The 25,680-nt window shown below is 44.7% G+C and overlaps 1 protein-coding gene across 7 annotated transcripts in view; it reads left to right on the top strand.

Annotated features, from left to right (window-relative positions):
• Window positions 1-25,680, top strand: part of LOC426615 (mesoderm induction early response protein 3-like) — a 152,043-nt gene that overhangs the window by 59,219 nt on the left and 67,144 nt on the right. For 5 of the 7 annotated variants that reach the window (XM_015300438.3, XM_040655239.2, XM_015300440.3 and 2 more), the window contains one exon: window positions 21,381-21,475. In XM_015300438.3, the coding sequence (XP_015155924.2) occupies window positions 21,381-21,475 (95 nt within the window). The remainder of the gene's footprint in view (window positions 1-21,380; window positions 21,476-25,680) is intronic. The other 2 variants (XM_015300439.3, XM_040655237.2) reach the window with 1 other exon arrangement.

Here is a 25,680-nt window from a genome sequence, read left to right as displayed (position 1 = left end):
CCTTCAGAGGGATCTGGATAGGCTGGATTGCTGGGCTGAGGTGAATGGGAAGGTCCAGGTCCTGCACTTTGGCCACAATAACCCCAGGCAGCACTATAGGCTTGGGGATGAGTGGCTGGATGACTGTGAAGAAGAAAGGGACCTGGGGGTGTTGGTTGATGCTCGTCTGAACATGAGCTGACAGTGTGCCCAGGTGGCCAAGAGGGCCAATGCCATCCTGGCCTGCATTAGAAATATTGGGGCCAGCAGGAGCAGGGAGGTAATCATCCCCCTGTACTCAGCACTGGCAAGGCCGCACCTTGAGTACTGTGTTCAGGTTTGGGCCCCTCACTACAAGAAAGACATTGAGGCCCTGGAACGTGTTCAGAGAAGGGCAACGAAACTGGTGAGGGGCCTAGAGCACAAGTCTTATGAGGAGCGGCTGAGGGAGCTTGGATTGTTTAGTCTGGAGAAGAGGAGGCTCAGGGGAGACCTTATTGCTCTCTCTAACTACCTGAAGGGAAGGAGGAATGCGTCGGCCTTTTTTCCCAGGCAACAAATGGGACCCAAGGAAATGGCCACAAGTTGTGCCAGGGGAGATTTAGATTAGACATAACGAAAAACTTTTTCTCTCAAAGAGATGTCAGGCACTGTAATGGCCTGCCCAAGGAGGTGGTAGAGTCACCGTCCCTGGCGGTGTTCAAGACGCATCTGGATAAGGTGCTACAAGATATGGTTTAGTAGCTTAGTGGCAGTAATGGTGATCGAGGACGGTTGGACTAGATGATCTTATAGGTCCTTTCCAACCTTGTGATTCTCTGATTCTATGATTTTCCAGCTTTGTGGAAGGTTTTCTCCAGGTACTGTAAATACCAATTCAGAGTAAAATGATAATAAATACATTCAAGGATATTAACGACGTGATCATTGGTTGAACATTACAGAAATGTAAAGGATTTAAGGTAGAAAATGAAAGCCTCTTTAAAAGTCATATATTTTGTAAAATTATTAACTCCCTCTGCAACATAATTTTCAGTGCTCAAATCATACCACACTGTGTACAGGCACCAGGTGTTTCCACCTATGTACACAGTACGTTACAAGTACCAGAATGGAACATGATGCAATGTAACCCCTTAACAAGCTGTATTATAAGGCAGAAAAGTCTCATTTAGAATCATAGAATTTCTCAGGTTGGAAAAGACCTTAAAGATAATCAAGTACAACTGCAACCTAACCATACTACCCTAACTGTCCCTAAGCATCACATCCAAACAGTCAGCAAAAGCACTGTGCCAGTGCCGGGAGGCTAGCAGCTTGTGAGTGGGCTGCTGAGCCAGCAGGGGTGGAGCTGGCACTGCCCACTCTTATCTCTAGAGCTTGACCTTGAACCTTTGCTGTGTGGCTAAAAGCAGCCTTCGGGGGGGTGCCCACATAACGTGGTAGGTGAGAAAAGGGTGCTACTGTCCATGGACAGCAGGAAAGGAAGCCAGCATGTGAGCACAGTCCACACTGCCCATACAATACTGCAGCAGCAGGTGTGGGTGGTGTGTCTTGTGGCAGGACACTGATGCTCCCATCTCTACAGTTCCGAGTAGTTCTTATCTGAGACCCAATGTGACTCCTTATCAATCCTAGGATCACACCCCTCACCTTGGTTCCACCTTCCAGCTTCACTGATCCCTGATACTGCCCCAGAATTTCCATATTCCCAACTACACCCTATGCCTGTCAAGTTCCGTCATCCAACCCCCACCTCACCTTTACCATCAGTTTTTCTGTCTACAGAGATAGATCTAGTAGAGTTAATAACTAGTAAATCAAACTTAGGTCCCTTTTGTGGCTTGTCTTCTATCCCAAACTTACACTTTCCATGCTCTACCCAATCTGGAATGGTCCAATTTAGTGCCACTATCCCATAAACAGGCACCTTTCCCTCCCCTCTAGGGAGGGCAGTGCATATCCAACAGGATTTGTTGAGAGCCTGATCAATTTTCCCAGTTATTTTTAAGTAGCTATTCTCTTGCCAAGCTGTGACTACTGCTCCAATCATACCATTATCAAACTCTTATACATGCTTTTGGATCCTGATTTTCAGTGGTCCGCTCTCTTCTGCTGTCCACTGTGGTCCTGGTGCTTTCTTCAGGCAGGTATGATGTATCCACGGTGTAAGTCCCTCTACCTTGGCAGTGGTATGGGTGGTCAGGAGAACTTGGTAGGATCCTTCCCACTTTGGTTCCAGAGGTAAATCTGAGAGAGATTTAACATAAACATAGTCGCCTGGCAATACATCATGCACTGGACCATCTAGGCCTTGTGCCCTGGCACCGAATACTATTTGTTCAATTTTCTTTAATTGCTTCACCAAGCTGACCATACACTAACTCCTCATCCCCCACCTGCATAGAGATTTCCTTTTGTACAGTATAAGGTCGCCCATAAAGAATCTCATATGGGCTTAATCCTTCCCTGGTTCAGGGTTTAGTCTGAATTCTCAGAAGTGCCAAAGGCAGTGCCAAAGGCCAGGGAATCCCAGCCTCTTGGCCAAGTTTTACTATCTGTAATTTGATCAGGTGATTCATTTTTCCACCTGTCCGCTTGACTGCGGTCTATAAGGTGTGTGCAATTGCCAGTCAATTCCCAATAACGTGCTTATTTGTTGGACCACCTTGGCAAAAATGAGGGTTTCGATCTGATGAGATTGCTACAGGAACCCCAAACCTTGGAATTACTTCATGTAATAGCATTTTTGTTACTTCCCGAGCCTTATTAGTCCTACAGGGAAATACCTCTGGCCATCCCAAAAAGGTATCAGTTAGTACCAACATACAGCGATGCCCCCCTTTTCTTGGGAGTTTCGAGAAATCAGTTTGTCATTGTTGTCCTGGAAGGTTCCCTTTCCCAATAGGCCCACTTGTACCCTGTTCCTGGTACTAGGATCGTACTTTGTAATGTCCATTTGCCCAATACATTTTCTTATCCTCTTTAAAACCAATTTCCATAGAATATCAAAAGGGAAAACAATGTGTCCATCTGTCAGCCTGCTCTCTTTCCTTCTAAATCATTAATTAGATTCCTAGCCTCTTTAGAATATTTTACAGGTTTTGACTCAGGTTCAGAAATTTTAAGTTTACTGTCTGGAATTAAAGCCTCCTTTCACTGCTTGTTCTGCCACCTGATCTACCATCTTATCTCCAGTTTCCTGTACAGTGTTACCTTTCTGATGTCCTTTACAATATATAATAGCCACGCTCTTTGGTAGATTTACATCATGCTGTTTTTCCTTGTGTGTGAACATTCCTTTCTCTTTTCAGATGGTACTATGAGCGTGTAGCATCCCAAATACACAATTATCATCTGTTCATATATTTCAGGCTCCTGTCAAGGCAGTTATTTCAGCCTTCTGAGAGAAAGTCCCCACAGTTAATGGTTGTGCTTTGATTACCTTGTCAGTAGCAGTTACTGCATATCCTGCCTTACAGTTTCCTTGTCTCACAAAACTGCTTCTATCAGTAGAACAGGTGTCTTCTGCATCTTCTAAGGATTCGTTTTTCAGGTCCGACTGGCAGCAGTCTGTAGCTTCAGTTGTTTCCAAGCAGTCATGAAATACTGGTTCTCCAGGAGTTCCGCTAAGGAAAGATGCTGGGTTGACAATATTAGTAACAATTATTTCTGCATCATCCTGCTCTACCAGGATGGCCTGGTATTTCAGGAACCTCTGGGGGTGAGAGCCAATGCCCCCCTTTTACCTCTAATACAGTAGACACTGTATGAGATATTAAAACTGTTATTCTTTGGCCTAGTGTAAATTTACTGGGTTCTTGAATACTGAGCACTAGTGCAGCCACCGCCCTCAACCACTCTGGCCATCTCTTACTCACGTCATAAAGGGGCTTTACAAACAGTCTGTAGCCATGTATCCACAGTTGCCACCCTCCTGTCATTCCTGAGAATGTACGGAGTTCCTTGGCACTTTGTGGCTCAGGGGTTTGGCAGATGGCTTCTTTCCTGGAAGTCCTTAAGGTTCAAAGTCCAGCTGCAATCTCCTATCCCAGATAGGTCACTTGCCGTTGAGTTATTTGTGCCTTCTGTTGAGAAACTTGATAATCATTTAAACCAAGAAATTCAGCAAACTCACAGTCCATTGCACACAGTCCTCTTTTGTTTCCACGGCATCTACATGCTGCAGTAAAGTTCCACCGTGGGATGGAGGAACCCAAATCTCAGGCTCACAAGTTGACCAGTTCTCAAAAACCATTGGGCTGTTCTCACAACCCTGGGTAACACTGTCCAGGTGAACTGAGTCTTTTTGTCCCATATAGGGGTTTTCCTATTCAATGGCAAATAACCCTAGGCTTCCTTTGGCCAAACTAGGCAGAAAAGGCATCCTTCAAATCCAGAAGGCAAACTCCACCTACTCATTCCCTAAATTAGTTAATAAAGTGTATGGATTTGCCATCACAGAGTGTATACATTCAACAATTCTATTACTTGCCCTCAAATCTTGTACTAAACTATAGCACTTGCTATCCAATTTTCATCGGCAAGATTGGAGTATTGTATTTGGATTCACATTCAATTAGTAATCCGAAATCCAAAAGTTATCTATTTTTTCTTTTATCCTTCTACAGTTGCATATCCTCAAAGGGCACTGCTTTACCCTGACTGGGCTAGCTCTAGCTCTTGCTTTTAACGTAGGGCTGCATTTTGGCTCTACCAGGCATCTCTGATACCCACACTCCTAAGCATACTTTATTTAAGATTTCTGTAACTTCTGGGGGTACAACATTGTTTTTCCCAGTTTGTATTAAAGCCAGACTTACAATTTTCCATCAGTTAATATTGTTTGACCCTTAGCTCCAGTTTTATTGAATTTAATCTCTGCATCCATTTGTTCTAATAAGTCTTGCCAGAGTAACGGTTTTGGAGAACCTGGCATGTACAAGAATTTATGTATTCCTACTTATTTTCTCAGCCTATATTTAATTGATCCCAAAAGGTAAGCTTTTTCTTGTTGGGCAGTAGCTCCTACTACTGTTGCAAAATCATCTATGGGTGGTAAGAGGCACCCGTGCCCACCAGAAAATAAACCTCTTTATCCTGCTCTCCTAGCTGCAATTTAACCAGTGGATTTGCTAGGGTAAACTTCCCAGGTTCCCATCATTCAGCTTTTGCAATCAGAGATGGTTGGATTTCTCCACCGATGTCTCATTTCCCTGCAGTTCGCACACTGCTTTCAGTCCAGCAGGGGTGGAACCCTCCATGGTCTCTTCCAGGCCCCCCCCCACCTCTTTCTGAGGGGACCTGTGGGTCCTACTGCTCTACTCTAGCACCATAACAGCAACAGCTGTTGTTATTCCCAATTTCCTTACTATCTCTGTTCCTCAATCAGTTTTTTTTCTTCATATTGCTCACCTCTCTTTGGTTCTACATCCCTGTTACATCTCGCTCATCTTTGCCTTCCTCAGCCTGCGTCCTTCGCAAACTTTTCACTTTCCAAACTCTCATCTTTACATAAACTACTAACACTACATTTCAGTTTCACCTCCTCCTCTCCAGAGGCTTCCAGTGCTAACACTGGAATTTTGGGTTTCCTAGATCTCTGCAGATGAAGGCTATTTTCACTGCCAGTGCCCCATCCTCTCCACCTCCCCCCCTTTGCAGAGGTAACGCTGTTTACAACAGCAGTCTCTGACTCCGGCACTCTCTCTCTGAGAGTTCTGCTCGCAGGGGAACTGTGCGGGGGGGGGGGGGGGGGGGGGGGGTTTGCTCTCATGCCAGTGCAGATAAACTCACTTTCTCTTTAACCCTTTTTCCTTTGTCCACTATTCATACCCTCAGTTACACTTCCACATACCCTCAATCATGCTTCTGTTTACCATTAGCAATTACACTTATACCATCAAAACCGTTTGTCCCATTCCCTTCAGAACCTACAAATCAAACAATACAGTTCTTTAATTTCCACAAACACCCAGTACTTAGTCTCGTGATTAGAGCACTCAATTATAAAAACTGTTTATGTTATTTCATTTACCTTCCCTCCTTAAGAATAACAGTAACTGTAAGAAGGTACTATAGTTTAGGGCCCCATTCTAATGCCACTTCTCATCATCTTCTAATTTATATACTAACCACCATTGATTGCAATACTCGATTAAAGTTTTCTTACTCAGGGTGCCTCCAGGTTCCCCTGCAATATCCCACCAATGTGCCAATGTGCATCCCAAAGGGGTTCGTTTGGGAATTTCCTTCCCCTGGGAGCCTCCCATGATGTTTACAAAATACTCATTGATTCCTAATTTCCTCAAAGTTTCCACAAACAGCCCTTAACACCGTATAGTGATATTGTTCCATTATAAACACTTGGAAACAGATCTCACAGAAGCCTGTCCACCTTCCTTTACACACTTCCCCCCAATCTGAACACAGTACTACATAAACAGGCTGACACTCTCTGAATGGAACGTGTCTCACTCACACCACACTCACTCTGACATTTAGAACAACAACCATGGTTTATACATAATACACAGTGCTGACGATGTCCTTTAGCTGGAATCTTAATAACACTAATAACATTAGTCGATCAGCTGCAAGCTTTAAGATTTTTCCAAAAGTCAGCTTGTCCTGAAATGACTAGATACACGGTACCAAACACTCAGCAGATGGTGATAACAATAATACAACCTGTAACTCCCACTACTATCTCCAGGAGAATCCACGTTATCATTTGACAAAGTCCCCGCTGTTACCAATCAGGTAACAATCTAAGGGAGAGCTGTTGCTCTTTCCTCGCGTACGACTTACAGATCCCCTTCGTAGGAACTCCCCAAGGAGTCTTCCTACCCCAGACAGCAACCTAACCTGTGAGCTCACGTACCTTGAGGGGGGGGGGGAGCAGGCACGCTCCTTCATACCCTGCGTAGGACGTCTCCTCACGCCTTACGGGTTCCCCCTTTTCCATGCACATACCTGGTCTGCCTATGGATAGTCCTTGTCTGTCCCCGCAGTGATCGGGTGAGGAAGGGAGTCCTCCAAGAAATCTTGGGGCGTGCCAAAGGTGTCCCCTCTCTCAGCCGGTCCTGCAGCCAAACAGAGCGGGTCCCACCTGGGGTGCCAAATTGACGTGCGGAAATCAGACCCTATAGCCAGTAAGGATATAGAGCAGGTATGTGTTTATTGGTGACGTGCGTACACCCTGGTGCAAGGGAGATCGCTCCACCTAACTTGCACACCGTCAGCAGAAAACGTGCTATATATATAGGTCAAACTAATATATAATCAATAGTTGACAGGAATTCGGATACATATTCATTACATTCCCGAGTCTTCATTCGCATGCAGTACCTCCCTCCCTTGCGTGTGCGTAGTAGGTCATGATGATGAAGGCTCGTAGTCTTCCTCGCTGAAAACTTCTGACCAAGAAGGGGGGGCATCCCCTGAACCGGCTTCAGCTTGCCCTGTAGACATCTAATCACCTCCCTGCCAAATGTTTTCGAGCTGCTCTCCAGTCCTTATCTTTATGGCCTTCATTCTCATTGTTATTCCAGACCTAGTGTCTGTGAAAGTGCTTGGAATCCCTTGTTTTCTAACACTCTCTACCTAAACTATCTCTATTTGCCTCTTATTTCTACTTTGTGAAGCTTCTTTCCCTTTTCTTGCTGTGAGGCCCTTCTCTCTATAACGGCAGAGTACTGTTCTCACTCTTCAACACGTGAGTGTTCTTGGGGCAAGCCCTCTGTCTGGTAAAGACCATGTTTGAACCTGTAGTCTCAGGGTCTGTCTGTAGAAGAGCTGGTCTCCTGAGCAAAGACAAAAAACACTCACGTGTCCTGCCACAAGACACACCACCCACACCTGCTGCTGCAGTATTGTATGGGCAGTGTGGGCTGTGCTCACACGCTGGCTTCCTTTCCTGCTGTCCGTGGACAGTAGCACCCTTTTCTCACCTACCATGTTATGTGGGCACCCTCCCGAGGGCTGCTTTTAGCCACACAGCAAAGGGTCACGGTCAAGCTCAAGAGATAAGAGTGGGCAGTGCCAGCTCCACCCCTGCTGGCTCAGCAGCCCACCCACAAGCTGCTATCCTCCCGGCACCGGCACAGTGCTTTTGCTGGCTTCAAAAAAGCCCTAAAAAGAGCTTTTTGGTCAGCCTTTTTGCTTTAGGTCCCTTATCCAGTGCAGTCTTACCTGCCCTGAAACTGGTCTCTGCAGCAATATCTTTCTATTAGGCCTTCTCCCATTGGATTTTAAGGCAGGTGAAACCGCCATTCGATGTTGTAGTCTTCAGCCCACTTCTGCACAATTGCACCTGTGAAATGTGTACCTTGATCACTCTCAATGACCTCAAGAGTCCCGTATGATGCCATCAATCTAGTTAGAGCTTTGATGGCATAGGCTTGGTTTGCCTTTGCTACAGGATAGGCCTGCATCAATCCACTCGCTGTATCAACGCAAGTTAGGGCATATCTGGCCCCCTCAGATCGAGGAAAGGGACCTATATAATCCATCTGCCATCACTGTAATGGGTTGTGTCCTCCAGTGAGATGGGCTGTAGTTTCTGGCAGAGGTCTTGGTCTCATTCGTGAGCAAGCGTCACAGTCCTGACATGCCTGGACAATATCTGGTAACTGTCTGGGCAACCCCCATGCTTTAGCTGCTGCCCACATGGTTTTCTGTCCTGCCTGTTGTAATTGCCGATGCAGCCAGTGGGCTATGTCTTCTGCTGATGTACTTCCCAACCATCGGATTCAAGCCAGTGTGTCAGCTTCATCATTGTCTGGTGACTGCAAGGGTTGATGTCCAGAGACGAGGTATGCTCGTACAATTCTGTGCCTAACCACATTCCATATATCAACCCACATATCTTTGCCCCAGATAGGTCGGGCATGGATCGTCCAATCCTGAGTGGCCCACTGCGCTATCCAGAGCATGAGACCTCGGTAGACTGCCTAACTATCTGTGCAGATGTTCAGTGTGCTGTCACCCGGCTCTTGAGTTATCACAATCCACACAGCTCGTAGCTCAGCCCACTGGCTACTTTGTCCATCCCCTTCTTCAAACCATATCATTTCAATTGACAGATCGTATGTGACAGCTCGCCACCTACTTGGGTTCCCTCTGCTGGATCCATCTGTGTACGAGGCATCTTCTGGAATAGGGTATTTCCCCTCCTGTACAGGACTCTTGTCTGGACAAGAAACCAGTATTTCCTCAGATGTCTCACTGTGATATGTTACTGGCCCAAGTATCTTTTGCAGTTCTTCCTTCAGTGGAGATGATTACAGGCGGCTTCTTTGACTAAGATAGGCGACCCAGCATGCTACTGTTTGTGATTGGGCCACCCCAGTCTTAGGAATGTAGGTTAGGTCTTTTACCCACCCCAAAGTTATCGGCAAAGTTGTTTTAACAATAACCTCTGCAGACCGAGTTATTGGTTCTACTGCCTGCAATGCAGAATAGGTAGCCAATAACTGCTTTTCAACCATGCTGTATCTCTCTTCTGCTCCATGCCAAGTCTGTGACCAGAACTCAATCAGGATTTGAACGGAACTCTGGCGCGGCCACAGCCCCCAGCCAAACCCTTCTTGGGTTGCATGCGCATCTGGTTCAGCTGGAAGGGTTGGATCAAATATACCTAGCGCCTGGGCCTGTTTAACAGCTATTTTTGCTTGCTGGAAGGCTTCTTGTTCTGTTCTACCCCAGTCCCATACTTGGCCTTTTTTTGTTAATCGATATAAAGGTTTTAGCAGTTGCGCTAAGTGGGGAATAAAGGATCGCCAGCATCCTAACATACCCAAAAACTCCTGCAACTGCTTCGGTTTCATGGGAACAGGGAACGCTTGGATCTTATCTATGATTGCACTGGGTAACACCCTAGTCTTACCTGACCAGACAACACCCAGGAATTTAACTGATAGCCCTGGTCCTTGTACTTTTTGTGGGTTTATAGCCCATCCTTTTTTCTTGTAAATAAGTAATTAATGGTGGTACCGCCTTTCCTAATGCCTCAATTGAGTCAGACGTTAACATCAAATCATTGATGTATGTTGCTTTCTGCAACAATGATATTAGCCACCTGTGTTAGGCCCCTGCGCTCACTGACCAATAGCCTGATCAGGGCCAAATGACTGCAGACACACACCAATATGATGAGCAGCAAAATGGCATTTAATCACTACCAAACACAGCTTATATATATTTTTACCTAAACAACCGTGCTGTCATGACCCACCCAGATTGGTTCACACCAGATAACATTGTGCCTTATTTGGCCGTTTCCACATTCTTTTCTCGTCCTTCTTCTCCTGTTTTCTCTGCATCAAGGTCAGCACGATAGCACTGTCTCTCTATGCTTAGGGAGAGGCCTGTCCCGTACATCCCATGCCCCCACAAGATGCCTACTACAACAGATGTAGTGGTGCATTTTGACTGTAGATGGTTTGTTCCAATTTGCCAAGTCACGTGCCACCAAATTATGACAAAAAGTAGGTGAATGCACATACCCCTGAGGTAGAACTTGAAAAGTCCACTGCCTGCCCTCCCATGTGAATGCGAACTGGTCTTGAGACACCTTAGAAATCGGAATGCTGAAAAATGCATTTGCTAGATGCAGAACGCAGTGGTATCTTCCTATTTCTCTACTTAAAGTATCCATGAGGGAGGTGACGTTGGGTACAGCAGCAAGGATCGGCAGCGTGACTTTATTTAGTTCTCTGAAGTCTACTGTCATTCACCACATACCATCTGACTTCCTGACTGGTTATATGGGGGAGATGTATGGCCTGTGTGCAGGTCTAATGATCCCTACTCTCTCCAGCTCCTGCACAGTCTTGGTAATTTCTTCTTCCCAGCCGGAAGTCTATACTGCCTGGTATTTGTGATGTAGCACAGTTGTGACAAAAAAATAGGTTCAATTTTTGCATGACCCCTTATGATAGCCTGCACCACCCAGATACTGATACATCTTTCCCTTAATCTGAACTCTCCCACAGTGGTTTGGAGAGTCAGACCTGACAGGATGTCTATCCCCAATACGTACTCTGGAATTGGGGCAATAGACACCTTGTACTCCCGGGGTGGTAGATGCCCAACCCCCAGTTTCAACCACATTTGGGTTACAGGGATCACCTACCCCCCAAACCCACCTATCATTGCCTTAGAGCCTGAAAATTGGTTTGGGTTACCAAATATGATTGAGGTTTCTGAACCAGTAACTACTAGCACCATAACCCACTGTGCATTCTTTTGGGACCAATGAATCATTAGTTCAACATAGGGTCTCCGGTCTCCTCAAGAGACCCCAGTCCTGAGGAATTTTGGCTCTTTTGTCACGCCATCAGCTCTGAAGACTTTTTCCTCTGATGTCTTGACTGTGGCTGCCCAGGCCTCCTGAGGAGGTTTACGCTTTTTCGATGGGACTATGAAGTCTTCTAGATTCCACATGTTTTGGGGAATCCATTCTATGAGTCTAACTCCTTCCCTTTAAGGGGAGCGTTGGAATCTCTGACTGTTTGGTAACTCTTTCCTTAGTTGTAATAAGACCTAATTTGGCTGTCCATCAGTGTTTTTGAAATTGAACTCCCGTCATTGAACATTTGTTCCTTGAGACCCTGATGGGTCCAGATTGAGTTACCTTAGGGGCACATCTCCTAGGTCATGGTGGTGGATAGATGTCCGACTTTTTCACCACCATTTGGACATTGTGCCTGGCCCTTAGGTTCTCTGTCTCCCCCAGATCTGCCACCAACTGGGCGGCCTGTTGTATTATGGCCTCTGAGGCCACTAGGGGATTCAGTACGGATACCAAAGTACCATACTGTTGTGGTGGAGCTTGCTGCAGGATGAGGTCCCTCATTCCTGCTGAAAATTTCATCAGGCCTGGGCTCCCAAAAGCCTCCTCATAGATTGCCTCCTTCATGCCTAATTCTTGAATGTAGTTCTGCAAGTCCTCCATAGAGGACCATAGGCCGGTATTTAATGGTATATCACTCTTATTTGTCCATGTTGCACAGCATGCAGCCATTAACCATGTAACCAATGAATGATTTTCTTCATTATGTTGGACAGCTGCGTAAGAGTCTCTGCCTGAAGGCAGGGTGAGTGGTAATGGATATCAGTTTTGAAATCCCTGGTCCATTCACCACAATGCATTCTGCCCCCATGTCATATTATTGGAGCAACTGCGCTGGCACACTCTCTTGGTTTTTGTCTAAACCACTGTACAAGACCTATTAATTCAGCTGCCGTGTATGGGCAAGCTGTTACATGTAGCATGCTCTGGGCAGGGGGCCACTGGTCAGGGGGCAGCCCCGCTGGCCTATCCTGCAGTTTTTTTGTTGTTGTTGTTGTAACTCAAAAAAAACCAACAACAACTGGTCGGATCTCAAAGGGATCCAGCTCTAGTGGAGCCTCAAGATCTGACTTCTTAGTACTTTCATTTACAGAGTCCAGTTCACATGGATTCTCTTGTACAGGGTCCCCGGTAATTTCTAGGGAGATATAGCAGATTTTTTGTAGGGGAATGATAGGATTAGGTCATCAGAAATGCAACCTGTCTTTCCAGTTCTTCAACACAGTCATGCAATAGTTGATTGTCATCAGTGAGAGCCACTTAATTTATGTTTAGCTGATTTAAGGCCATCAGCAGTGGCCATGCCACTGTGGAGGCTGCTAACCTTTGTTCTCAAGTAGTGAGTACATTTGTATTAAGACTATTGAAATACTCAGCCAGGTGGGCTGGGGACTCCTTAACATATCACCCGTCCAAACCATCCCATGATATTCTTCAAAAAAGCCATGGTAATTATTTTAGGAGTACTGTAATTGGCTAACTTTAAACGTATTTGGCTGCCTGGCTCACTAAAGTGTAGAACAAGCAAAGGCAATGACAGAGCCTTTATTTGAGAAATAGGCACTATACAAAAAGATATCAGAAAGGAATTAACTCACCCCTCCCAGGAACAGTTTGGAGAAAGGGACGAGCTGAGGAATGTGACCCTCCCCCACTCGTACTGTCACGCTGCTGGAGAGAAGGGCAAGGAAAAGGGGGGGATCCACGCAGACTCAGATTGCACAGGAAGTACTGAGGAGACAGAAGGGATGGCTCCAGGCCCCCCCTCCCCCCCCAACTCCAGGCACCCACACACTCACATAGCTCACCCATTGGTTTAGGCTGTGTCCTTGCAATTCCACTACACCATGGATAATGGTTGGGCTGTGTTTCCACCCCTGGGGCAAATGGTTCCAGGTGTACTGAACACTCCTCCAGGAGAAAGCCAACTGTCACCTACATTCTGTGGCCAAAGGAACAGAAAAGAATGCATTGGCAACGTCAGTGGTGGCATACCACTTGGCTGCTTTTGACTCCAGTTCATAATGGAGTTCTAACATATCCAGCACAGCAGCACTCAGTAGGGGTGTGACTTCATTCAGGCCACGGTAGTCTACTGTCAGCCTCCATTCTCCACTGGCTTTACAGACTGGCCATATGGGACTATTAAATGGCAGGTGAGTTTTGCTGATCACTCCCTGACTCTCTAGTTGACAAATCAACTTATGAATGGGGAGCAAGGAATCCCTGTTGGTGCGGTAATGCCATCTGTGCACTGTTTTTCTAGGAATTGGTACCTACTGCTCTTTTACTCGTAGCAGCCCCACGACAGATCTTCTGACGGGCCAGGCAAAACAGACAGCTGCTTAATGTTGTCTGTATGTACAGCAGCTCTTCCAAAAGCCTATCAGTACCCCTCGAGATCCTTTAAATGCCTCCTTCTGAGATTATCTATACCGAATGTACTTGGAGCCCCCAGGACAGTCACAATAGGAATTTTTTTCCAGTCTTTACCAGTGAAGCTTATTTCTGCCTCCAACACAGACAATTCCTGAGAACCTCATCACTTCAGAAATATAAATTAATTACACCCCTTCACGACTCAAGGGCATTAGAGTGCTCTGTACACCTGTATTTGCTAGTGCTTTATATTCCTGATGTGCCAGGCCATGAAATAACACTGTTATCCCCCCCCCCCCCCCCCCCCCCCACTGAGGGCAGGGCCCCCTCCCTCTATTGTTTACCTGCAGTAATTGGAGCAATTTCAGTGGTCATTGATCTTATTTGTAATTCTCTCACCCATGCTCATAGTGCAGGAGTGGGTTTGTCATGCCACTTCATGTCCTCTCCATGCTCACATATGCAGCTCCACAAGGAGTTGTTCCAACACCAAAGCAACCAGATGACAATAGTTTCCTTTGCATGTCGTATGAAGTCCTTTCTTGAGCCATGGATTTCAGTCATCTTCAAGGGGTTGATGAGTAGTGGTAACAGCGACTTCCTCCTCCCTCTCCTCTCTCTGTCTCTTAGTTTTCTCAGTTGCCTTTCTCGATGATGGTGGTTTTGGGGGAGTGCCCCTCACCTCGATCTTCCTCTACATCCTCCGCTTCTTCTTTCCATTCTAGACGCAAGGACACACGTTTCCTTTCCTGTCCCTCCACACGGGCAACTGACATCGATACTGGTGCTTCCTGTAATCGATCAGGTTTGACTTGGCGGTTTCCCCCTTTGGGTCAGATCTCAGTTTGGAAACTCACTCTCTCCAGAATAGTACTATACAGAGCTTGGTAAGCAGGAGCCAAGTCCCAAATAAGCCGTTCCTCCTCAGACCTTCCTAAGTTGCACCATCCCTGACTCAGATACTGGCTTAGTTGCTCGGGATCCCACAGGTGATCAGAAGTGAAATCCCATGACATCAGGGGTCTCCGTGCTTCTAAAGCTCTTTCCTAAACCTCTCCATATTCCCTGCTACTCAGCATTCTCTGGTTTTGGGAAAAGCTTACTCTACCTAGTGCAAATTGTCATTGCAAAGAATACATTCAGAGAAACCGATAACATGATTCCTGAGCCGGCATTCCAAGCATGCATAAGGAACTGAAAAGAGAACCTGGAAACCAGTCAAACATCGTACTATCTGTTAAATTAGCCACTCCCTCTGGGAAGTATATGTACCAGGCAGGTATCTTCATCAGTGCCCTTAATTGGTTATACATATATGCAACTCCAACACTGAACATGATGAACCTAATAAGAAACATAATGATCCTTAATCTTCTATACAATGCTCTTAAAATGAAGTAGAGATTCATAGCTGGCAGTTGCTAGGAAAGGAAGATGGAAAAAAAAACAACAAAACCTCGGTACCATGTCTAGAATCATAAAGACCACCCAGCCTATAATTTAATCTATGCAGGCCAAAACTAGCTACAGCACTCTGCAACTCCCTGACTACAAGTAAAAAAAAAAATTCAGATGTGGTTCAGTCTGCCTGCATTCTCCACCAATAAATGTCAGAGTTATCTCTAGATCTGTGTCCTTGAGAGGGGGCACAGGCCCAAAGAGGAAAAATACACAACAACAACAACAGAGAAAAAAAAAAAAGAAGTGTTAACCATTTACCATGTTCTGGCCAAGCCCTGTGACTTAATGAGGCAGAGTACTCCCAGGTGGGTGCCTCAGGAGTGGGGGGGGGGGGGGGGAAGGTAAAGACATAGTAGATGGCTCAAAAAAAAAAAAAACAGGAACAAGCTGAGGAGGAATGTTAATTTACTAAATCCAACAAAAAAAATATCAAACAAAGTGAGAGAGTGTCCAAAGCCAAGGTCTTAATGCTGCAGACCGCAGAGGAAACCACGTACTTCTCCACCACAAAACTGAGAGAGTCCAGTGTCCTGCTAGGAGCTCCACCTTTCTTCCTCTGGGCACGAAGACCTCTGGGGAATGCCACTCCTCCATCCCTTCAAGAACCAAAATGCCCAAAAAAGGCAGTCCACAGAACCAGAATATTAACTCTTCACCTCCCACTGCTATACATGATGTTATGATGTGGAATACCAACAAAAAAAAAAATCACAAAACCATGACAAGTGCTTAACAACCCTTTCTGTAAATAATTGTTTTCTGATATCCAACCTAAACCTCCCCTGGTGCAACTTGAGGTCATTTCCCCTCGTCCTGTCACCTGTAAGAAGAGACCAACCCCTGCCTCCCTACAATCACCTTTCAGGTATTTGAAAAGAGCATTAAGGTCTCCCTTCAGCCTCCTCTTTCCCAGACTAAAAAGACCCAGTTCCTTCAGTTGCTCCTCATAGGGCATATTCCTTTAGTCACTCCCTAGGGCATATTCTCCAAGCTCTTCACAAGCCTTGTTGCCATTCTTTGGACCTGCTCCAGCATCTCAATGTTTTTTCGGTATTGAGATGCCCAAAACTGAACACAGGACTCAAGGTGAGGCCTCACCAGTGCCAAGTACAGGGGCAGGATTACTTCCTTAGTCCTGCTCACCACATCATTCCTGATCCAAGCCAGGATGCCATTGGCCTTCTCAGCCACCTGGGCACACTGCTGGCTCATATTCAGCCAACTGTCCATCAGAACACCAAGGTCCCATTCCAACAGGCAGCTTTCCAGCCTCTCCTCCACAAGCCTCTAGGGTTGCCATGACCAAAATGCAGGACTCAACACTCAGCTGTATTGAAACTCATATAGTTTACACCTTGGCCCACTGATCCAATCTATTCAGGTCCCTCTGTAGTGCCTTTCTCCTCTGAGGCAGATCAACACTCCCTGCCAACTTGGTGTCATCTATGAAGTTACTGAGGGTGCACTCATTCCCCTCGTCAAGATCATTAATAAAGATATTAATGAGAAATGGCCCCAGTACCAAGCCCTGGAGGACACTGCTCATGACTGGCAGCCAACTGGATTTAATTCCATTGACCGCAACTCTTTGGGCCCGGACATCCAGCCAGTGTTTCACCAAGATAAGCGTAAGCCCATCCAAACTGTGGGCAGCCAGCTTCTCCACAAGGATGTTGTGTGGAACAGTGCCTTACTGATGTCCAGGTAGACCACACTGACAGCTTTACTTTCATCCACTAAGCAGGTCACTTTGTCATAGAACAAAATCAGGTTTGTCAGACGGGATCCACCATTCATAAACCCATGCTGACCGGGCCTGATCCTGTGGTTGACCTTTAACTGGTTCATGATGGCTTTCAAGATTATCTGTTCCATGACCTTCTCTAGCACTGAGGTGAGACTGATAGGTCTGTAGCTACCAGGATCATCTTTTCAGCCCTTTTAGAAGATGGGTGTCACATTCACCAGTCTCCAGTCCACTGGGACATTCCTGGTTAGCCAGGACTGTTGAAAGATGAAGAGTGGCTTGGCAACCACATCCAACTCCTCCCTCAGCACGCTAGGGTGCAATCTATCTGGCCCCATGGACTTGTGAGCATCCAGCTTCCAGAGCAGGTCCAAAACCATCTCATCGTGGATTATTCCCGGCCTATTCTGTTCCCCATCCCTACCTACCAGCACAAGGGACTGTGTGTCCATGGAGTAACTAGCCTTATTATTAAAGACTGAGGCAAAGAAGGCATTAAGTACCTCAGCCTTATCCTGATCCTTGGTCACAGTGTTGCCCTTGGCATCCAACAAGGATGGAGATTCTCCCTTGTCCTCCTCTTACTGTTGGTGTATTTATAGAAATATTTATTGTCCTTCACCTTAGTGGCCAAGTTCAGTTCTAGCTGAGCTTTGGCTTTTCTAATTTTCTCCCTGCACAGCTTCACTACTTATTTGTAATCGACATAAGTAACTTGCTCCCTCTTCCAAAGACCATAAACTTTCCTTTTGTTCGTCAGTTCCAGCCAAAGGTCTCTGTTCAGCCAGACCAGCCTCATTGCCTGTCGGCTCATCTTTCATGACTTGGGAATGGTCAGCTCCTACACCTTGAAAATATCTTCCTTAAAGTATTCCCAGCCTTCCTGGGCTCTCATGACCTCCAGAACTATCTTCCAAGGGATCCTCTCAACCATGGTCCTGAAGAGGTTAAAGTCTGCCCTCCAGAAGTCCAAAGTGGCAGTTATGCTGAGTCCCCTCCATAGTTCAACAGGAATCAAAAAAATCTGTTGTCATTTTGTGATTTCTCTGCCCTAGACAGCCTCCAACCTTTACATCCCCCACAAGACCTTCTCTTTTAAGAAACATCAAGGCCAGGATTTTGCTTCCCCTTGTTGGCTCCTTCACCAGCTGTGTCAGGAAATTATCTCCCATATACTCTAGGAACCTCTGGGACTGTTCCCTATCTGCTGTATAATAATTCCAGTAGATGTCTAGGAAGTTGAAGTCTCCCATGAGAACAAGTGGTAGAGACCTCAAAACTTCACCCAACTGTCTGTAAGTTTTCTTATCCACCTCTTCATCCTAGTTGGGTGGCCTGTAGCAGACTCTTTTGATAAAGTCAGTCTTATTGGTCTTCACTTTTATTCTGACCCATAAGCTCTCAATCCTATCATTGCCATCGTTAATTTCCATACATTCACATTCTTTCTTTACACAGAGGGTTACGCTACTGCCTTTCCTGTCTTGCTCATCTCTTTAGAAAAGTCAATAGCCATCCATCACAGCACTCCAGCTGTGCAAGTCATTGCACCATGTTTCTGTGATGGCAGCTATATCATAGTTTTCCGGCCACACAACAGCCTCCAGCTCCTCCTGTTTGTTACCCATGTTGCGTGCATTAGTGTAAAAGCACCTGAGCTGAGCCACCTTTTGAGTAGGAGAAACCCTAATGCCCTCTTGACCATGCTCAGGTATTTCTGTAGCCACCAAGCTCACACCAACCCTTGTGTTCTTCCTAGAAAAAGGTGAATCCTTCTCCTCCTCCACCAGGGCACGAGACTGGGGGATCTTACTAGCACATCTCCCTCCCAGAAGCACTAGCACGTGACATACAGGCTCCTTTCTAGTGACCCCAGTTACACCCCCACCCCCCTTCATACCTAGTTTAGTTCATTCCCCCCCAGCTATTCACAGCAAGTTGGCACAGCATCAGAAACCTTCACTCTGAAATTTGGCACCATGCCAATTTGTAAGTAATTTGCAAAATTTTAAGATACATATACTATGTAATAATACAGGTCTGGCAGATGTACTGTCTCAAATAACAGTCTCACATTGAGTGCTAATTAGTATTGTGGTTCCAAGAGTTGATCATGCAACACCCATCCCTCCCCATGGTAGAATAGGGAGGAATAGTAAAAGACAACTAACTAGATTGAGATAAAAGAACTAATTTGTTAAAAAGAACAAGAGATAATACCAAATAATTAGGAATAATAAATCAAATGAACTGAAAATGGGAAGAGAATGAGACAGTCTGAGTCATTACTGGCAGGAACTCACTGCTGGCTTCCCAGAAGGGCAGAAAGCTCTCCCCCATCACTTGAAATTATATGGGAAGTATTAGCAACTTCTGGGAATTGTAGTCGGTCTCTTCTCAGCTTATTCTCCTCTGGGAAAGCCAGAACTCATGTAAGAATAGCTGAGACTACTAGAAGCACAGGACCCAGAAAGTGCAGCTCTCCAGCACTATGATCCAGCACCAAAGAGCTTGCTGCACGTTGTCATATACAGAATACTGATAAAACCAGGACAAGCCTACAACAGATACAATGAGCACAATAACACTACTTGATATAGCAAATTCTCTGCTACAAAAGGCTATTTTTCAATGTAATCACCACCATTTAGCTATGCATTTTCACCAGCAGTGAAACAGAGCCTGCATGCCATGCCTGTAAGAATCTGCACCAGAGGTGACTCACTGTTTCACAGCTGTTATGACAGCTAGCAAAATGTTGCCCACGCAGACTATCTTTAATCAGTCCAAACAGAGGGAAGTCAGAAATCTAGACTACACAGTGGGTGTGGGAGGACAGTCCATCCAAGATGGGCAACATGCATAATGGTCTTCAAACTGGTACAGGGCCTGGTGTTATCATGTTGCAAGAGAAAGGTTGTCATCTTCTCTGGCCTAACTTTCAAAGTTCAGGCCACCAGCTTAGTCAGCATTATGAGGTAGCAGTCAGTTGATGGTTTGTCTGGGTTCCAGGAAATCCAGAAGGATCACCCCTTTCCTTTCTTAAAAGACAGGGCTCATCACTTTGCCAGCTGAGGGCTGCATCATTAACTCCCTATAGAAGAAACAGTTCAAATGTCACTATTCGGAGGACTGCCATTTTTACTGCATTTCAAAGCAGTGACACCATGTCTCAAGACTAGTAATGACGCAACCCAAGAAATTGATACCTCCAGCCTCATATCAGTTCAATACATCCTGACAAACTTGCCTATGGTGTTCTTTCATGAGCATTCATGGGACCCATCTGTCTCAAACTTTGTGATATTCCAATACTGCCACCATTGTTAGTAACACATTGAAGCCAATATTCAGCTCTGTACACAGTTCACTGGTCATAAACTACTGAGTCACATAGACGAGTTGATCAAGTCAATCTTCATTTTGTGATGTGACAGTTGTGCATGGCTGTCCAGAACATGGCTTATCTTTCATGTCTCTGCCACCATTGCTGAACCACACCACCCACTACCTCATTGTGCTCACATCTACTGTTTTGTCTCCATAAACATTCAGCAGGCATTTAGGAATGTCAACGGGTGCCATTTTTTCCACGTGAAGGAATTCAATTACACACCTTTGCTTCATATGCACTTCCATGACAGATGCTATTTTGTCAGACTACCCCTCTGCTGCCACTTGTCACATGGCAACAACATGTAAAGGAATATCAGTGGAAAAGTTTAACTTTCTACTGCCACATCACCAACACACATCTGTGCCCATGTATGTGCCAACATATTGAAACAGTAGGCATTACTTTCAGAGGAACCCTTGTATTTAGGCCTAAAGTCATAATCAAGAGAAAAAGCAACAATGCTCGAGACAAAACTAATATACTCACACTTTGAACTACTTTGATCAAAACATATATGAAGAAACACTATAGAAAGCAGTGCAATAAGTTTGACATTTATTTGCATCTTTCTTTCCTTAGTGATTTTATATGTAAAATTCAGTTTTATAAGATGTGGGTTTTCAAAACAAAGAGGTTGTTCCTTAGCTTCCCCCTCTTAAGAAAATTAAAAAAAAACACTACTACTCTTTGTGACCTATGCAAAAAAGAAGTACCTCAGAAAAATAATCTCATTAGTACCTTGGTGACATCTTGAAGTCTTAGAGGGGCTTTTTTTTTTTTTAATTAAATGACAAATATCTCAAGTAACAGTAAATCACAGCTTTTAAGTGTCCTTTGTTTTCAAGAAGGAAATACTTTAAATCAAAGTTTTATGAGTCTTTATAAACAGGAATATTTCAGATAGGATACCTGTACAGTAGAGAAATGAACATGGGTCTAAATAACTAACCTGCTATTTTTTAGAGTGCTTTTGGACATACGTCCATTAGTAATGCATAATAGTCAATATAATTTTTATTCAGCCAATGTAAGTTTATCCTACTATTCTTGTTATTCTCTAGAAGAGATGACAGCATGGACAGAAGAAGAATGCAGAAGCTTTGAACATGCACTTCTAATTTATGGAAAAGACTTCCATCTCATACAGAAAAACAAGGTAAGTGTTTCACAGTTAAATGGAAGACTTGGTAGATTAGATGCTCAGTATCTGTAAGAGCAATACATTTACCCAGTCACACAATAGAATGAATTAAGAACCAATATATTAGAACTAGTTCGGCATTTTCATACTAACTTTATCTCAGATGTGTTTGACAAAACTAGATGAGTCAGTGTATTATCCCTGAAATAAACTTGTATTGACATCACTTCAATTTAAGCATTTATGTTACTGTTTAAGTGCCTAACTCTCCTAGAAAAACAGTATTTCCATACTGGGAAAAGAAATAACTGTAGTCAGTCAGGACTGATTTTCTTGCTAGTCAAAAACTTCTAAAATTCATCTGGATTGCTTCAAATCAATACCTCCATGCCTAAAGAATATTTTTGGATCAGAAATATGTATTACTTGGCACAGTTGTGTTATGGTTTAACCCGGCAGACAACAAAATACATCATAACCATTTGCTCAAATACCCCTAGATTAGCACCTAGTAGCAGTCATTAAGATTAAAAAAAAAAACCACACACATGTAATCATATAAGCTCTTAAAGAAGAAGAATCAAAGCTCAAATACTTGCAAGGCAAATTACTTCCTCACTTTTTTTGATGGTTAGATTTATACACACCCCAAACTAAATTAAATAAATAAAAAAAATCCTTCATTTACCTGAAAGCTTTATCATTCTATTGCAGAAACATGCACAGAGGGCCTAGGAAACCACAGCACTATTTCAGAGTTCTGATAGAAACAGTATGCACAAGGATAAGTGACAACAGACAACTGTTCTAAACCAGTTTCAGATCACCTAAGAAAAGTAGAAGTAACAATATGACAATAACAAAAAAAAAACCCACTTACCCTTTCCCAATGATCAGAACTCACCAAACACCTTTAAGGAGAGCAGCCTCCAAATATAAACACTCCCCTTGCAGCTGCCAGCCCTTAAATGAGCTTAGGGAGGGGTGGAGCCAGGGTCCACCCCTTCTGGTCACGCAGGTGAATTGCTTCCACCTGTGCTCCCAGGGCTGGCTACACCCCTTCACCAGGTGCTCAATTACTGGTTCAGGCCATAACCTAACAATTCCCATATACTTCACCTTTTCACAACATGAACCAATGATTGAGCATATCAGGGTCAAGTTATCCTTTATAGTCTGTTCATAACTGCAGTCATGATACAGATGCAATTTTTCATAATGCTAATATTATTTCATGTTGTTGACCCCTTATAATTGCCTGCACTGCCCAGATATTAATACATCTTTCCTTTAATCTGAACTCTCCCACAGTGGTTTGGAGAGTCAGACCTGACAGGATGTCTATCCCCAATATGTACTCTGGAATTGGGGCGATAGACACCTTATACTCCTGGGGTGGTAGATGCCCAACCCCCAGTTTCAACCACATTTGGGTTACAGGGATCATCTACCCCCCAAACCCACCTATCATTGCCTTAGAGCCTGAAAATTGGTTGGGGCACCATATATGATTGCTGTTTCTGCACTAGTAACTACTCGTGCCATAACCCGTTGGGCATTCTTTTGGGACCGATGAATCGTTAGTTCGATGTAGGGTCTCCGGTCCCCTCTAGAGATCCTAGTCCTGGGGAATTTTGGCTCTTCTGTCATGTCATCAGCTCTGCAGTCTCTAAGTCTTTTTCCTCTGACGGCTTGACTGTGGCTGCCCAGGCCACCTGAGGAGGTTTACGTTTTTTCAATGGGACCATGAAATCTTCTAGATTCCATGTGTTTTGTGGAATCCGTTCTATGATTCTAACTCCTTCCCTTTTAGGGGAGCGTTGGAATCTCTGACTGTCTGGTAATTGTTTTCATAGTTGTAATAAGACCTGATTAGGCTGTCCATTGATCTTTTGAAATTGAACTCCTGCTCTAATCAGGTCATTGAACATTTGTTTCCTTCAGACCCTGATGGGTCCAAATTGAATTACACTAGGGGCAGGTCTCCTAGATCATGGTGGTGGATGGATTTCTGACTTTTCCACCACCATTCATACACTGCGCCTGGCAATTAACATTTTTGTTAAGACTACTGAAATACTCAGCCAGGCGGGCTGGGGACTCCTGGACATTTCCTCCATCCCACAGGGGGCCCCATTTTTCAACGATAGAAGCAATCCCATGGTATGTGATGTGCCAGGATGTGCCCTGGCAAAACTTTACTAGGGCTAGTATTTCTCTGTCCAAACCACTTCATGATATTGTTCAGAAATGCCATGGTAAATACTTTAGGAGGCTTATAATTGAATACCTTTAAATATATTCGGCTGCCTGGCTCGCCAAAATGTAAAGGAAACAACGGTGATGACAGAGCTTTTATTTGAGATATAGGCTCTATAGGAAAGATATCAAAGACAGAGGAATTAACTCACCCCTCCCAGCAACAGTTTGGAGAAAGGGGCAAGCTGAGGAATGCAGCCTTCTCCCCTTCGTACTCTCGCGCTGCAGGAGAAGGATGGGGGGAAGGGACACCTGCACAGACTCAGACTGCACACGCGCTCTCAGAAGCATCACTGAGACAGACAAAAAGGGTGACTCTAGCCTCCCCCCTCTCCCCCGCTCCAGGCACTCACGTGCTCACGTATTGGTTCAGGCTATGACTTAGGAATTCCACTGCTAGTGTCGTGACATGAATACAGTTTTTCCCATCATGACGTAGAGAATCCATAGTTTTCAGTTTTATGTCTTTCCATCTTCTTTTGCGAAATATGTTCAAAACCTCTGTCATTAAACGTCACTGAAGAACAAGATGTCGTGGTAATTCTTCAGTGACTTCAGAATTCCTGCTGCTTCTGCCTCTGTCAGTCATCCTGGTGGGCTGTGGATCTAAGGAGTAGAATAGATGTTTAATTGGCACTGAGAGGAAGATCTGCCCTCCATGGTAAAATACATGCCCTATTCCTGTCCTGTGTCAAAATTTTTGCTTGAACAGGGGCATTTCCAAGCCTTTTATACTATACTCTTTGGCCTGATATTGACAGTTGAATAATTATATCAGGTACCAAAGTGGGGGTTCTGATCTGTCAGAGAGACATAATTAGGGTCCCCTTTGCAATGAAAATTGGGCCATGTATTATAATTTCTGATGGCCATGCTCCAATTACTTGTGGTGTTACCCTTCCTCCCCAATGGTGCAAGTAGTCCACACCATTTTGGCCCCACTTGCATTTCCATGGCCATCTTGACGTATGGAAATCAAACTCTATAACCACAGAGTAGTTATAAAGCAGGTATGTTTAATCAGCGCTGCGTGCGCGCTGGATGCAGGGAGGATATTTCCACCTAGCCTGCATACCAGAGGGCAAGAAAGGCACATACTTAAAGAACAAGCTGCTTACAATCTGCATTAGATGTCAAAGAAAAGGCTGGGTTATTACAATGAGTCCCCAAAATGACTGATATTCTCCCGCCTGCCCCAAGTCTCAGCTCTTTTACACATACATATCTCTTGGTGGTCTTTCCAATGAAGGTCATAGTCTTATTTTCTTGGACTTGGATTAGGAGGACACTTGAATGGCTCTTGGACATCTCATCAGCCACAACTCAGTTCACCAATCCACTGCTTCTTCATTCATTTGTGGTTTTACTGTTCAAGCCTGCTACCTTGCATTCCAGAGATAGGATAGCTAACAATGTTATTTGGAAAAACAGGAGACACGCTGCCTGCACTAATTGTCTAAGTCTGTAGAAAAGCATCTGTTAGGTCAAACCTGCAGCTGCTGATTCAACACCTCATGAAGGCACATAACTTTTAACCTAACTTACTTTCCTTCAATCAGTCTTACCTTGTGGTTTCCAGGTTCCTAAATTCTCAGGGGCAGGGAGCAGAAAATTATTTATCATTCCAACTTGGTGTTTCAATCATATATCACTGCCCTTAATTTGGATCCTAAGTGGGGAGGCCCAAGTTGTTTGTAACAAACGCAGGCTGCTGGGTTTGCCGTCTCTGGGTCTTTCATTCAGGTCTCTCTGTTCCATGCCTAACTACATTCCAGATATCCACCTAGATGTCTCTGCCCAATTGGTTGGGCATGGATAGTCCAATCCTGAGCATCCTACTGTGCAATCCAAAGGGTAAGTCCTCGGTAGACAACCCAGCTATCTGTGCAGATGTACAATGGACCGTCACCTGGTTTATAACCATCCACACTGCTCTTAGGTTAGCCGACTGGCTACTCTGT

This window comes from Gallus gallus, chromosome W, assembly GCF_016699485.2.
Source record: "Gallus gallus isolate bGalGal1 chromosome W, bGalGal1.mat.broiler.GRCg7b, whole genome shotgun sequence".
In the NCBI taxonomy this organism is placed as follows: Eukaryota; Metazoa; Chordata; class Aves; order Galliformes; family Phasianidae; genus Gallus; species Gallus gallus.
Note: the sequence above shows the minus strand (reverse complement) of the source record. Positions and strands in the feature narration are given on the sequence as shown.